Genomic DNA, 16,915 nt, shown 5'->3' with positions numbered 1-16,915 from the left:
TGACATCAACATGGCCGCCATGTTGGCGGCGCGGGACGCGAGCCGCAGGGCACTGTGGGGGATCCGGCGCGAGTTGCGAGAAGTGACAGCGACTCGCTCGCTCGGCGCCCGGCTGGGGGGGGCTCCCCTCGCCTCCCCTCCCCACGCCCCCTCCCATCTCTTTCGCCCTGCTGCCACCACCGGGCTAGGGTGGGGGCAGTGCCCTCTTGGCACCTCGCAGGGTGCCCTGGGAAGCACTCGCCTTGTCCCCAGAGGGACCCCCTCCCATGGGAGCCTGTGTGGGGAAGGGCAGTCCCAGCCCCCCACTACCCTGGGATAAGCCCCTCTCTTGCCTTTCTCTTTTCAGGCCGGATGGAAAGAAAACCACGCAACGTTTATGAGCGAGCTGAAAAACCTGCAGGCTGAAGGACTGACAACTCTTGGCCAGTCCCTCAGGACCGCTTTTGATTTATTAAACTTAAATAGATTAGTAACTGGCATAGACAACTATGGGCAGGTAGGTTGACGGTTAATAGGGGGAACACCTAAAGGAAAAAAACCCCAAAAACCAACCCTGGAGCTTTTCACAAAACCACACAGGATTCATTGACAAAAATGATCTTCCTTCATGACACTGCAGTTGAAAGCGTTTGGGGCTACTTTGAAAGAACCATTCAGCCATCAGAGCAGCCCCAAGCAGGATGTAGTTTTTACCCAACTTCAGTTTGGATTTTCCTTAATAGTTGTAAATATTTCTTCACCTTTTGAACACTAACATACCTTTTGAAGTTTTCATTTTTTTTTTCCAGTTACCATGACTGTCAGTTTTCTTTTACATTTGTCAGGAGCCAGGTAATTAAAACCTTTGTTTCAGGTCAGCAGCTGATTTGCCACCAGGCTCATGAAAGGAGGAAGCGTCTTCATGTACAGTGCTGTGCCATCAGTAGGGTTGCGCTTTGGGAGTTTAGCTTTTCTCTGAAGTGTTATTGCTGCAGCGGTCACAAATATTAGGCTAATTGGAGCAGAGACTTAATCTTGCGTGTCAGATTTTGTCGTCTTAGCATATTCCTTCACTTCTGTTGTACACCACCAGATCATTCAGTTTCTGACCCCTATATAAGAACCACAAGAAGCTCTGCGTGCACTATTACGCTGTATTGGAGCACAATACAATGTTCCTTCTCTCTCAAGTTGAGCACATGCTCTGGGAAGTGTTCAATTCCTGTTTAGCCTAGAACATAAGGAATTAGGAACATGAAGCAAACCATAGGTTTGTTTAGTATAGTAGTGAGTAGCAAACCTGATCATTTGAGAAGGCATATTAATTGTATATTTTGTACTTGAGACATGTTATCTCACATTTCCTCTCCTGGTTTCCTCTTGTGATGTAACCCTCCCTCTAATGGCAAAGAAATGGTTGCTGCTTTTTGTTGGTCAACTGGAGTTACTCAAGTGACATCAGGTGCTTTACAGAGGAATTCTAAATCCGAATATACAGTCTCCTCTTCAGTGTCATGCTCCTCTTGCCTAGGAGGGGGATTTAGACTTCTCATGCTGCATTACCACTAGATGAAAGTCGCCCTCAATATTTTTTTGAATGCAGATAGATTAGTGAAACTTTGAAATGCACTACTTTCCCATACAGAGCTACTTTTTTAAATCTATTAACATGTGTGCATGTTTACCTTTTTTTCTTCTTCCCTGAATTCTTGTGTCAGTTGAATTAGCTCAGGGGTGTCAAAGATATTGCTCTCAAGGTAGATATGGCCTGTGGTGTTGCCCATGGAGTGGCCCCACATGTTTCATACAGCGTGTGTTGAATTGGATCCATGCGCTGCATGTGCGGGCCTGGGCCAGCACATGGTGCATGTGCGGGCCTGGGCCAGCACATGGTGCATGTGCGGGCCTGGGCCAGCACATGGTGCATGTGCGGGCCCTGTCTGGCCTGTAGGATGACACCATACCAGTTATCTGGCCTGTGAACTGGCCCTGTTCCAGTTCATCTGGCCCATGGGGCTTGATGAGTTTGATACCTCTGGCTTAGTCTCATGATGTTGTCACAAAAAAATTGCTATCCCAGGCATAAAACACTAAAAGCCGACTTTGTACTATGGATGTTGATGAAAACTGATGATGCTCACGTTAAGTTACTTATCCTGAGTGAGCCAGCCAGCTTAGGGTTTCTTTTTTTCATTCAGATGGGCTGGTGAATTGATGTTCCCATTGGCTGGTTGTTGTTATGAAGCAGTGCTTATCCATTGATAATATGAAGTTGTGTTCATCTGAGGTGGATCAGACCTGTCTGTAGTTCCTTGATTGCAAGTCTTTCCAAGCTTGCTTACTTTACAAACTTCATCAACTGCTGCAACCTCTTCCATTTGTTGCAGTTGGGGAAAGGTTTCTGGGATACACACGTTTGTGTATGTGATTAAACAAATGTTTCCTAAATTTAAGCATCCTTTGCGCATGTGCACACGTGTGTGTGTGCACACATATACGCATATATACATAGATGGCAAAGGATGCTTAAACTTAGGAAAGGTTTGTTTAATTACTAATATATATATATGTTTGGCAAATGCTACATCCTGGACTGTCAAGGGCTTCCATTTCATAGATTTCATAGACATTAGGGCTAGAAGGAAACCTTGCAAGGTCATTGGGTCCAGCCCCCCCTGCCCAAGGGGCAGGAAGTCTGCTGGGGTCAAATGCAAGATAAGCATCCAAATGTGCCTTAAAGGTATCCAGAGCAGGTGCTTGCTCCACTTCTGGGAGGGAGTCTGTTCCAGACTTTAGGAACTCAATCGATAAAGAAGTTTTTACTTATGTCCAGTCTAAAACAGTCTTCCTGGAGTTTGTGACTTAGACCTTGTCTTCCCTTGTGAACAGACATTCCTGGTGAACAGACATTCTCTCAGTTCCTGATGCACACCCCTAATGGATTTATATGCTGCCACCAAGTCCTCCCTGAGCCTTCGCTTTTCTAGGCCGAAGAGTCTTATGCGTCTCAGCCTTTCCTCATAAGACTTTCTCTCGTGCTCTGTTCGTGCATGTGGCTTTCCTCTGGACTTTCAAGCTTCTTCACATCCTTCCTAAAGTGCATAGCCCAGAACTGGATGCAGTACTCTAACTGCAGCCTCACCAAGGCTGCATACAGTGGGAGGATGACTTCCTGGGTCTTGCTTGAGATTGATTGATAGATGCAAGCCAGGGTTTTGATTTCTTTGCCAGCTGCAGTATCACATTGGTGGCTCATGTTCATCTTGTGGTCAGTCATGACCCCCAAGTCTCTTTCAGTAGTGTTGCTAGCAAGTGTAGCACTGCCGAGCTTATAAGTGCAATGTGGATTCTCCTCCCCACCCTGAGGTGAAGCACCGTGCATTTCTCAGTGTTGAATGCCATCAGGTTTTGGTCCACCCACCTTGCAGGCCTGTCCAAGTCAGCCTGAATTGCTAGCCTATCCTCTAGTGTGAGTACACTTCCCCATAGTTTGATGTCATCTGAATTTAGCACCCCAAATCAAACCAGCTCTTTATCATAAGTTAAACTAAAATTTAGGAGGCTTTTTAATTTCACTGAAATCCATTCTTTTGAGCATCAAAGGAAGGGAATTGGTCCTTCAAATTCATGTTGGCTTGTAACAATGCAAACAATGCTTGTCAACTGACATCAGAAATGGGAAGTCCACTTTTAATTGCCTCTTCTGGAAAGAAACATATTGAAATTTATGTACTCTAAAGGATTGGGAAGAATTCAGAATAATAAAAGAATATTCAAAATATTCACCTACTCTTAAAATACTGGAGACCTACATTTTTGTACTAAATGCAGTAGCATATGCTTACCTAAGTTTTATTAAACAAACCACTTTGGCAGGGGGAAGCATCTCCTGAGACCACTGTATACCTCAGCTAATCTTATTTAAAGAATTAAAATAAGCAGATGGAGGCATATGAATGGCTACTCTTTCTGAAGGTGGAAGGATAATTGTACAAATTTAAGACTTGGGAGATATTAGAGACAGTATTACAAGCAGTGCAAACAGCAGCAGTTATGAAGCAGTTTAAGAAAATTGTATCTGACTCTCATCTACTTCTTGAAAGTATTTTTGCCCTGGTGGATTGGCCAGCTTCTAAAACTTGGTCAGATTTGTTACCGTAAACTGTTCCTTTTATACATACCAATGATAAGGCTTGCTGCTAAGTTGGTGTGATTCAATTTGGTTAAACCAGCCAACTGTATGACAGCACTTCCCTGCTTCTTTTAAATTGTTTATCGAAATGTAAGGGCCACACGTTATGCCTGACATCTTTTGAACTCATCCGAATTCTCCATCAGCAGACTTCCTGGATGAGAATAATGGCTGAAAGGTCATTCTAAAACTAACGTAGAGGAAAACTCGTAATGCATATTTCTTTGCGGCACCTCTGTTCATGGCCTTTAATGCAAACATTCCTAGTTATTAAATGAATTTAGGAGTGCATTTATAATCATTCATAAATATATTGACTGTCATGAACGCCGTGTGCTGCTAGGGGGGACATGGTGAGCTCCTGCAGGCGGTAGGAGCGTGGTGGTGGTGGCAAGCAGCAGGCAGCCGCGGCGCTGTTGCCAGGGGTCTGGGAGGGGAGGAAGGAGTGCTGACCAGCGGTTGGCAACTGCCCGCAGATGCCACCACCAGTGTCGGCCAGTGGCAATTGCAGACAAGCGGTGACTGCTTTGCCTTTTTCTCAGGGGGTGCACCACCACACTCAGGGGGTGCACATGCACCCCTTACGTGTTGCCAGTGTTGACTGTCTTTGTATTATTAGTTATACAGATACAGTAGATGATCGCAATAGTTAACATACAAATTTTAAAGGGGCAGTGAACCTACTTTTTAAACTTATTTTTTTCTTCACAAAAGCCTTTAGAGAGAAGACAAAATCACCTATAAAGACATTAAAACATCTTTATGAAGTTGTGCTACTGAAATCATAGTCTATTAGAAACTTGATTTTTTTTTTTAAAAGTCTTACTGTGTGAGCAGAGTAAAACAGACCAGAGGAGAAAAATACTTAATAACATTTTTCAGTTATATTAATGACGGGTTTAGCTTGCCTTTTACTGTAGTTTCAGGTTTTCAGACAAATGTGGAGTTTTCAAGATGACTGTGTTCCTTTAATGTTCTTAATATTTTCCATTGGATGAGCTCTATATAACCTTTGCTTGGTACTAGAAACATTTACAAATTCTTAATATTCTATTCTACGTGTACTTCACTGATTTTTTAGTGGACTTTTTTTATGAATTTTGTAAAGATAATGGTAGTCTCTTGAGTCAGCTAAAAAGTGGTCATAAGTACCATATCAATGGATCTTTATTCTGTAAGTTTCAGTGACCAGGCCCCGGTTGGGGTCGGGGTCGGGGGAGAAATAGTTGAATAAGAAAACAGTTTAAATACATTGCCTTTAAATTCCCTGGTCTCTTTTATATCACTTTTTGTAATTTCCTTAACTTGGTTTATACTTAGCAAATTGAACTATTTTACAATATGTTCTCTTTTCTTCATCCATTACTGAAATGCTAGGCTTTTTACTAGCGGATTTCATTCTTTGATTATACAATAGTGACAATAATGGGTTTCTTACTGTGGTTAGATTAAATGGTTACCAGCAAACTAAATATTGTCCTGAATGAAAATGTAGTTAATAGTAGGGTTTATATTACTAGAATTGGATCTGAAATTGTCATTAATGCTGCCAGAAAACACAGATAACACAACAGAAATGCATAGTAAGTACGAGTGGCTAACTTTAAAAAAGTAATTGTAAAGATTGCAACAACTGTCCTTGGTAACAAAACCAGAAACAGCTGAAGCCACAAGTTTTACAAAATATACATCACTGAAATGGCAAGTGCTAGTGTATAGAAAGGAGAAAACATAGTACTGCATGATTTAATTGGATGGACCTGTTTGAACTAAAAGTCTTGAGTCTGTGCAGCCTGGCACATACTTTGCCCACTGTTAGTTCCATAGTGATGTTTTTCCTTCATTTTTTTTTTTTCACTGCCAGATCAAGTGAAATGAATTGAGGGTTAAGAGAAAATGTGCTCATTTAAACTGACATTTTCAGAGAAGTACTAAGGCAGTAGCCTTTCAAGTTATTTCGTGTAATAACCGTTTTTCCCCTTCAAAATTTTCTCCAGGGAGAAATTTCCTTTAATGTTTTGGATAGAAACTGCTGTTATCAGAACACCAACATGTTATCTCTGTAGAGATACCTGTCTTTTAATTATGCTGCTGAAGAATATGGCTGATACAGTGAAACTGACTCATGAGAAACAAACTCGACTTGATGAAGAGACTTAATGTAACAAAGCACACTCTAAATTACAGATTTCTAAAAGATCATTCCCTTATAAGGAAAATGGACTGTTTCTAGACTTGAAAGGGTTTCTCCACAGTGAATAACATTTTCCTGAGATTTATATTTCTTTTCTCACATTGATACACAGTATTGATACACTGCTCAATATTTCTACTCTTAGGAAAAGTCATGATTTTTTTTTTCCCCCCCAATACATTTCAAGTACTTATAAATACATGGGCAAGAAACTTTTAAACCAAAATAAAATAAAACTTTCACTTTAAATACATAAAGGATATCTTGAACCAGTTTAAAATACGATAAAGGTGGAAAAGACCTTTGCTTCTGTTTTTAAAGTTGAGACGTTTTCTGCATACAGTAGGATTTTTTTTAAACATCTTGCTCTATCCAGAGCTTTTAATCAATTTGCCTGCTACTTAGGCAGCCTTACTTTAGGTTGATTTCTACTCCCCTGCCCCTTCTCCCCTGCACACCTCCACCAAATACTGATACATTTTATGATTAAAGCTGTTTGTAGAAGCAGCAGAAATTTTTATTTGTTGTGCTCATTTATGTGTTCACACAAAGCTTACTCTCCATTGGTCAGTAGATGATCACTATTTTTAAACTATAACATTTGTAGCACATCTAGCATGTGTAAAGGAGAGGTCTCTTGCTTTTGCTTGTTCACTGTCCCATGGTAACCCATGGCGCCTCATTTTGGGGTTCCTAAGTGACAAATTCATAACCTTATTTGGTAATTGAGCATAAGTTACTTGGACAAAGTGAATTTGTATAGATATAATTACACTTGATCTTAGAATCTTTTTAGTGAGAGTGTTAGCATTGATTTCATTGCATTTTACACTAATTTCCAAAAATCATGAAGCCACAATAATTACAGATCTGTAATTATCATTTTTTAAATGGAGGATAGTTTCTATTCTGGCACAAACAGATTGTGGCTAGATGTCCTTGAAGCTACTAAACTGCTTGAATGTGTATGGAAGGCATATTTTATCGACTCATGCCCTGGTATATCATGTGATCTGGAATTCATGAAAACTTTGGGAATAGGCTGAAAGCTTAGCCATCTTTACTTACAATTCCTTCCTTACAAAAATTTAAATCCTTAAAGTATAATTCTTATCTTGGTATTTCAGGGGAAAATATTTCACAATAATGACTGTGCACACATCCAAATTTGAAACCCAAGCTTAGATGAGCATTTCTTGTGTTGTCATACTAGCACTGCTGCAAAGTTGTTTTTTTAAGGCAGTGGTTTGAACTTATCAAACTACGTTCTCACCTTTTCTCCCTTTTAACCAAATCTAATTGAAGCAGCCCTAGAACACACTGGGGAGAACTTCATCCAGTAGGAGGCATGAGCACTACAGTGTTAAGTTTGTTGAAGATAAAGCTAAAAAATAAAGGGGGGGGGGCAGGGCTAAATGCAAACAGAAGGTATGCTAGGAAGTTCTGTTTGTCAGTCTCACTGCAATTGAAGCACGCTGTGGAATAGGCTGATTTTTGACCTTTTCAAAAAATCTGAGAAGTTGGAATCTTTGTCTCTATCTCCATATTGGGTGATTTGTTTAAAGACTGAGCTTGAGTGTTTTGCCTCCAAATATAAAGGGTTTTGACTTGAATAATTCTATGCTTTTATATCTAAGGATGCCATCCTTTCCACTATTTCCAGGGGAAGGTATAGATTTTCAGATAATTTTGTTCTGTGTTAACCTTCAGTAGTATATGCCACTGGGATCATTGCAAGAAAACATGCCTGCTTTCTGATCTCTACAAGTTTGGGCTGAACTCTTGCTCCCATATTTATGACCTCTCTTGCTCTGCAATGAATGAATTTCTGAAGTAGAAGCTAGTTCTTGCAACATGTGTTTGTGTATTTTTTGTCTCGCTTGTCTACTGAGCAATCAAAATATATTTTATTTTAAAGGAAAGTAAAAAGTATGGTCATCTTTGTAAGTAAGCTTGTGCAAAGTGTAACCATTTATCACTATATAAAACATTTATCACTATATAAAACATTCCTATTGGCCTTTTCCATTAGTGCAGGGATGTCAAATGTGTGGCCCATGGGCCACACCTCTGGCTTGAACAGCTTCGTTGTCTGGCCTGTAGAGCTCTCAGCCAGGCCCTGTTTGCTGTTGCCACTTGCCCTGCTGTTGCTCTTCTGCCACAGGGTCTGGCTCTGGCCTGTGAGGAGTACTGCAGTCTGGACATGACCAGGAGGGCCTGGTTTGCACCTGCACTGATGTAAAGGAGAATTTTTTTTTTTAAATTTTAGAGACTTCTTGGTATTCAAACATCAGAGAGACTCTGGCTATCTTCATTCTTCAGATATTTGATTTAACTAAAAAAATCCCCCATAATTTGGGATTTTTTTTATCCTGTCTAGTGATAGAGCTAGGAGATAATATTTTTTGAGGTCTGCATTTTTTTTTTTTTTTTTAGTGTTTTCATGGTTATGATGGTTCTTTCTCTTCCTTTTTTTTCACTTACCTGAGACTTGCTTAGAAGGTATTCCAACTCAGTATTGAGTTTTCATTGTAAACTGCTGATTCCTTCTTTTGGGGGCCAAGGGTAGGTGTTGGCTCACATTTTAGATCTTTGCTGCATTGGCTGGTCGGTTGAAACTGTTACTGTTAAAGAACAACACAAACACTTCTCAGGAACACCTGGGAATTCAACATTTCACCCTCTTTTTTTTATTAAAGATGACTTCATACCACATTTTCCATTTGAGTACTATAAGAATAGGGAAAAATGCAGCGTGTTGCATTTTACATAGTCCTATATTTGTGCTTCCTAATAGAGGAACACATTTTTTATAGGAACACCTTTCTAATTCAGACTTTTTGCTTTTAGCTTTGTTATTGGGACATGTTTTCAAGCTGTTTTCAGCCATTGTTCTGGTATTTATGCAACATTTAGGAATGCATACTGTTTGAACTTCCAATTTTGATAACTGGATGGTCCAGGATCCTATCAAGCTATGCATGTTGTATTCACTGACTTGAGAATGATGGAGTTAGTTTAAGTTTTCCAAAACCTAAGTCAGTTTTCCACCAAATTTGACGCATTCCGTTTTTTGGTGGGGGAGGGAGGAAGGAAAGGCGGTTTTGAAATAGAGGCCATTTCTACAAATGTTTATAGCAAATCTTTACAGTCAATACCTAGTTTAAAGGTAGCTTAGCTTAGCAACTGCTCAGTTATTGTTCTTCACCTGTGCTTTTTTTAGTATTGTTTAGTATTTTGAAATAAGTGTGTTCCAGTTAGGCATATTGGATAAGTGTACATTTGCTTAATGGCATAACACCATGCCAATCCAAGCTGCTTGTTGTTTATAATGTAATTTCTGTTACCTATATATTGGTTAGGTGTGTAACTTTTTAAAGTTCATAGCATCTTTCAGCCCAGCTGTTTACTTTGTAACTTAACTGTAGTTGGTTCTACTATGTTACATGAGAGTCTCACTAACTGTAGCTGGGGTTTGGGTTGTAGCCGTGTTGGTCTAAGGACATAGGCAGACAAGGTTCCTTGGGTGAATTGGATATCTTTTATTAGACCAACCCAAATGGTTGGAGAATAGTTATTAAGCAAGCTTTCGGGTTCAAAAACCCTTCGTCAGGCTAAGGAAGCTTCAGCAGTTGGTGTGTGCTCTTCCTGGATGGAATGAAAACTGTAGCTGTAACTGTCAACTTTGTAACTAAGTGTACTTCATTTAACTGCACCAGAAATAGTGAAAGAGAAGCACTTGTCAAAGGGTTGCTATTGGAACCCTTGTGGGTAAGAGGAGTTAGTCATTTTCATAGCAGCTCTTTCTCCTCATTTTCAAGTTGATTAATAGCAATCCGGATGGTGACTATTAGAAGCCTTGAAAAGAAGAGGTGGTAAGGAAAAACTAGTCAATGCCAGGGCTGCTAACAAACTGCTTTGAAAATGCTGTAAACAGTGCTTGTTAACAAACTGCTGTCAGTGCAGTGGTATTAACAGTCTCTAAACTGACAAATTCTTGTCATTTTTAAAGCTTTTAATAGCAGCCTGGTAACTTGAAAACAGCAAGAGCTAGTCAGTTTAGGGTCTACTCGTACCACACCATTGACAGTGCTGTGTACTCAATGAGCATTGTCAATGCTTTAGCATTAGCAGTTCTTAAACAGCGTCCCCTAATTATCAAGGCTTCTATGGCAGTCCTGACAGTGACTGCTAGAAGCCTTGAGAATTGAGAGAGCTAGGCATTTTGGGGGCTGCTAATGCTGCAGCATTACAAACAGCATTCCTTAGGCACAGCATCAGTACTGTGGTTTTAGCAGTCCTGGAACTGACTTGCTGTCTTCATTTTTTTTAAGGCTTGTAATAGTCAGTTTTGGATTTAACTGCCAATACTACAGGAGTGACAATACCATGTACCTAAAGAGCCTTGATCACTTAGGTTCATAGATTCATACACACTAGGGCTGAAAGGGACCTTGGAAGATCAAGTCCAGCCTCCTGCCCCAGGGGCAGGAAGTCAGCAGGGATCATAGGATCCCAGCAAGATAAACATCAATCAGAGGATCCCAGCAAGATAAACATCCAAATGTCTCTTGAAGGCATTCAAAGTAGGTGCTTGAACCACCTCCGGTGGCAGTCTATTCCAGACCTTGGGGGCTCGGACAGTAAAGAAGTTCTTCCTTATCTCCAGCTTGAAACAGTCATGGAGGAGTTCATAACCATTTGACCTTGTCATCCCTTGGTGTGCTCTGGTGTACAAACGTTCCCCCAGATCCTGGTGAGCACCCATGATAAACTTATAGGTGGCCACCAGGTACCCCCTGAGCCTGCGGTTTTCCAGGCTGAAGAGTCCTCTGGCTCTCAGCTTCTCTTCATAAGGTCTGTTTTCCTGACTTCTGATCATGCGTGTGGCTCTCCTCTGCACTCTCTCAAGCTTCTCCACATCCTTTTTGAATTGTGGAGCCCAAAATTGGACGCAGTACCCCAGCTGCCGCTTCACCAAGGCAGAGTACAACGGGAGAATGACATCCTGGGATTTGCTTGAGAAGCATCTATGGATGCAAGCCAGCATTTTGCTCGCTTTACTAGCCACAGCATCACATTGAAGGCTCATGTTCATCTTGTGGTCAATCACGACCCCCAAGTCCCTTTCAGCCGTAGTGCTAACCAGCGTAGCCCTGCCAAGCCTATAAGCATGCTGCAGGTTTTTCCTCCCAAGGCGGAGAACCTTGTGTTTTTTGGTGTTAAACATTATCAGGTTCTCATCTGCCCATTTCACGAGCCTGTCAAAGTCTGCCTGGATCACCCTTCTGTCCTCAGGTGTGGATGCTTTACCCCAGAGTTTGGTGTCATCAGCGAACTTAGCCAGTCTGCTTCTGACACCAGTGTCTACATCATTAATGAAGATGTTAAATAGTATAGGCCCTAGAACAGAGCCTTGAGGGACCCCACTGGTCACAGTGCACCACGATGATTGACTTCTGTCAGCCACCACCCTCTGGGTCCTACCGCGGAGCCAATTCCCCAGCAAGCGGATCATGGTGTGGCCGAGACCTCAGTTAGCCAGTTTTGCCAAGAGGTGGTCATGGGATACCAGATTGAAGGCTTTTTTAAAGTCAAGATGTACGACATCAATCACTTCTCCCTTGTCCAGGTGATAGGTCACCTGGTCGTAAAAGGAAATGAGATTGGTCAAGCAAGACCTCATTTCCTGTTGTTTGGAAACTCACATATTCTGGGTAAGTGCATAGCTTTAGCTGTGCACTTAAATGAAGTAGACTGTACACATCATAGACTTATGCAGTTATGATGTAAACAATCTGATAGTCACTTTCCTGTTATATATTCTCCAGTGAAAGTGCACAGACTTTCAGATTTCTCATTCTCCACCAGATTCAAATTGTAATGGATTGAGGTCTTTCCTCTGAACTTGGCCCCTGACTGGGTTAGGCCTTTATATTTTGCATTGCTTGTTTCCATGTTTAAGTACTCGGCCCCCTTTATCATGTCTCAGTGTTAATGTATTTATCCTTACAACACCCTTGGGAGACAGGGATGTAGTATTTTGCTGGCTGTAAATTGAGTGCTGGTTTAGAGCTTAGTGGCCCCACATGCAGGAACACGCTGATGTAGCTATCCCTCTTCCAGTTTGGGAGCTAGTACATACATTATTTGCATGGTGTGTTGTGCCATGGTATTGTGCTGTGCCACATACCTGAAGCAACTTGCCTCGGGTTGCATAAGTCTGTAATGGAGCAGAGACTTGAACTTGGGTCATCAGAGATCTATTTTAGTGTCCCAAATTTAAGTATTCCAAATAGGTGGAAAATTTAAAATGGAATGAGATGTGTATGCTAATTTTAATAGGGTTAATACATACTCATGCTTGGGACCTAGGTACCAAGATTTTATTACTTAAAGTAAAATCCATGAGGAAAAATATTTGTCAGATATTGGTTCTGTCTACTCCATGGCAGAGCTTCTAAAATGGATGTTGTACATGGATCTGGCAGAGCAGCATTAAGCAAATCTCTCTTTCTAATACCCTTCTAACCAACAGTTACATTGGCTTCAGTATCTATATAGTTTTTAAAATTAATTTATGCCATATTTTCTGCTAGCACAACTATGTCCTACTTACTAATACAGCTTCTGAATATTCCAAAAACATACAGGTTAAAACATGTTTTTCCATACCAAAAACAACATATTTGGCTTAGTCCTGACAAGGCCTTATACTTTTACTGGAGTAATCAAACTTTATGGTTTTCTGTGTTCAGCTAAGCCATCCTCAATATACAGTATTTCACAAGTACCTCAGCCTATTACAGGTTTTGGTGCCTACTGCTAGAGACAGGTCACTAATTTTGGCCTAGTCGACTATGTAACTCCTGTGAATCAGTCTGAACGTCCTTTGCAGTAAGTGAACAAGTATCCTTGTAACCAAGGTGTTATATAAAACTCAACAAAGACACCTTTTATACAGCTGAGGTATTTTAAGAGACTTACCTTATTCTTCATGTAAATTAAAATTCACTTTCTGAATGAATGAATATTACATGCAAGTATTTCCTTTTTCTGCTCACAAGATTTGGTTTAGGATCAATACATGTGCTATATATCATTCAGATTCTATCTGAAAGACCTGGGGAGAAGTTATAAAAAATAGAGGTTATGATAGAGACTAGCTGTTAGCATAGATTCACTTCCTTAAAGGCCTTGGATGCTGCAAAATGCATTCCTTGTCTTCCATGAATGACAGTATTATGTAACTACATTCTAATGGTAAGAGTAACAATACCTGAAACGGAGTTCCAGTAATTAAAAAAAAAAAAAAAAAGAAGACTGGATTGTTAAGTAGAATATTATTGGAGCAGGGGACAGTCTAAGTCTTAAATAAATATATCTTGTCTAGATAAAATAATCAAAATATAGTATCTTCTCTGATTGGCTTGTGTATCCCTCCATGCCTCCTTTCCTACATCTAGTGCCTGTTACTGCTGCTAGAGTGGATAGTTGGAGCATAGCCTGCCTTATTTGTGTAGATTAACAAGGATGTGACACTTGACATAGTCTTACTCCTTCACCTTCCAACCATGAATGAATTCAGCTGCACAATACTGTTACGAGGGGAATTGTATCACAGTTTTATAGGTTAGGAAACCCAGGATCAATTCCTAGGTGTGCTGGAGGGTGCAACATTGAGCATGTCATTGTGTGCCTCAGTTTCCTGATATCCAGCCCTATACCTTAACTGTATCTATTCTTTCTGCAGTTCAGACTGCTTCATTGATTTCTATCAGTTCAGCTGACTCTTAACACTTTGCCACTATATTTTAGTAGCATTGTTTAAAGTAATTTTGTTCATACCATATTTATTCAGTGGATGAGGTGATACTGACTTCAGAGTTGAGTTCTTTATACATCTTTAAAAAAAATCACAGATAATCTATTTTGTTACTGCAGATAAAGGATAAGGGAACACACTCTTATTTTCTGTTTGCTTTCCCTCACATGCTGTTGCATTTTAACATGTACCTAAATATAGGAAGCATATCAGCCCCCGGAAACACAAAAGCTGTGGTGATTAAAAATCCAATTCAAAGCCCAATGAGACCCATTTTCTCCCCTCCCACACCCATGCCCCCCACCAATTTGGATCAAGCCTTTCCTAAACAGAAGATGTGACCAAAGCCAGTGTTTGAATCCAAATTCTTTGGAACAGACTTTAAGGGTTAAGCTGCTGTTTGAGAGGAGGATTGTATTTTTGCATTTATCACATTTTCTAAGTAGTTTATTTAGGCTCAATTTACCATTTTTTGTGTCTTGTAACAAATATAATTATCAGTATGTGTAGCTATACTTTTAAGATCTGGTAGTCCATGTGTCAAAATGATTGTACTAGCATATGTTTGGTGGCTTCCTTGTTAATCCATAAGTGATTGGCGATGCATGTTTTTCCCTATGGCATGATAGTAGGCAGGAATCAGTGCTAACAATGACTAGCTGTAAAGATAATACCAGGTTGCCCTTTTATTGTATACTCATTGACAATTTCAAGTACCGTTTAAAAGTCATGGTGATGTGACTTAGATATTGTCTCACTAGCTTTTTCTATTAAAATATTGTCAATAACTTTCTAATTGAAACAAACATTTTTAGGACAAACCTATGCTAAATTCAATTTTTTTAGATAATTAGGTAAAATACAGTAGTCTCTACAAAGATGTGATGATGAAAAATGGTTAATTATTATTGAGTTGTTTTCATTATACTTCTCTAAGTTGATTGTACACTCTTAACTTTCTTAACAATTAATTGAAATGCATCATCGCAAATTTTCAAGGATTGAATTACAACCTGCAATTTATTAAGGATGTAGTTTTAATATAGGATGCGTTAAAGTTCATTGTCCAAGAAGTTAAAATCATTTGCAGGATTTGCTAGCTAGAACTGAGTGACATTTAGATCTTATCTAATTTGTTTTGTTTACCTTTCATCTGTGTTATTTTTTCCTACAGATGATGCTTTCAAAGAATGTCTGTGATTTGGGAGGGTCCTATTGACTTTTAATGAGACTTGTACTCCAAAGTCACTTTACAGTGTTAGTTGGCCAGCTGTGTTAGACTGAAGTTAAGCATAAATTTAGGATAGGTTGGTACCTTAGAAATTAACTGGTTGTGTAGACACAAACTTTCAAAGGAAACAAACTACTTTGTCAGATGCTAGAAATGGATTGGACTTTTTAACGTGTGGCAACTATGTCCTTATGCCAAAAATCAGTTACTAAACTGTTAGTTGTATAGTTCAGGGTGAATATAGCGTGAGAGTAATGATCTATAGCTCATGCAATTAGAAGTTCAGATAAAGAAAAAGAAATTAAGTTAAAGATAACCTGTAAAGGAATTTTTGAAAACTATTTGGGGATTTGTTTTGTTTCTTTCTAGTGTGTTTAGACAATATTGTGATTTTTTTTTTTTTTTTTTTTAAGAATATGTTATTAGGAATGTTTAATCGTCTTCCTTGTTTTTGCTACAGGATATCGGGTGGGATAGGGTCTGAGGAAATATAAGTTTTCATGAATTGAGTGGCTGGGAGATCTTGTGACCCAAATGTGTCTGGTATTGATGTTAAAAACACTATTAACAAAACAGGTTTTAATAGTGAAAATATGAAATCATCCTAATCTTATTTTTGTTGTTTTCAGTCTCATAATCGTGATTTCGCTGTGTCTTCAATTGCTGTAGTTTAATTAGAAGTAGGAGGTGATCTGTTTTAGGGCCCTGCAAACACTGTAGTATCCCTTCTGTTTTAATTTAACAAGCTTATTAATGTACTTTATCAAAAGGATCAAAACATGGGGTCATAAAATACATAAGTTATATGGGGTACTGTTTGACTTGTGAGTGCTTCTCAGAACAGTAGTTGGAGGGTGCAAAAATATTTTCATCAAACACTTTCATTTCCTTTAAAATGAAAGTTTTGTGCTGTGGTTACAGCTGTTTTCTGATGATGTGTGTAGTTTAATATAGAACTAAAGTAGTCTAAATTCTGCTACTCTGACTGATGTATGTTAATAATTTTGACCTGGGATTATCAGAATTTTCATATTGTATCTGCATTCTTGGAGCATCCCCTGGTTTATGACACACTGATACAGAACGGTATACGATTTTGATTGTGGCAGTCAAAATTACATACAGAAGCTATAGATTTTAATCATAAGGGTGTTTATAACATTTAGTGATTTTGGCATGTATGTGTAGACTTTATCTGTTGCTGTATTGTATAGTTATGGTTTTTACTATACTTTCTAGAAGCTTTGAGGCTTTTCCAAAATCTAATTTTTTATTTTAATTTATTCTATCCTTTGGTAATGTTTGAAGGATGTTATAGCTATTATGGTTCAGGAGTTATACAAGAGGCAAGGATTTCTTAGGGTGATATCTTTTGTCTCCCTTACTGTAGTTGGTCCAATAAATTTAAGAAGACCTTCCACTGATTAGATTCTGTACATGGAAAACTAACTGCATAATTGGGATTGAGTTAAACAAACTTTCAAATGCAAGACG

General features: G+C 39.4%; 1 protein-coding gene across 1 annotated transcript in view; it reads left to right on the top strand.

Moving 5' to 3' along the window:
• Positions 1-337: 337 nt before the first annotated feature.
• The window catches only part of INTS6 (integrator complex subunit 6), a 65,153-nt gene continuing 48,575 nt past the window's right edge, over positions 338-16,915 (top strand). Inside the window, exon 1 of the mRNA XM_025207196.1 lies at positions 338-496. Coding sequence (XP_025062981.1) covers positions 377-496 — 120 coding nt within the window. The 5' untranslated portion in view covers positions 338-376. The remainder of the gene's footprint in view (positions 497-16,915) is intronic.

The sequence above is a fragment of the Alligator sinensis genome, unplaced genomic scaffold (genome assembly GCF_000455745.1).
Source record: "Alligator sinensis unplaced genomic scaffold, ASM45574v1 scaffold324_1, whole genome shotgun sequence".
NCBI classification, from domain to species: domain Eukaryota; kingdom Metazoa; phylum Chordata; order Crocodylia; family Alligatoridae; genus Alligator; species Alligator sinensis.
This window is presented reverse-complemented; position numbering and strand designations above follow the sequence as displayed.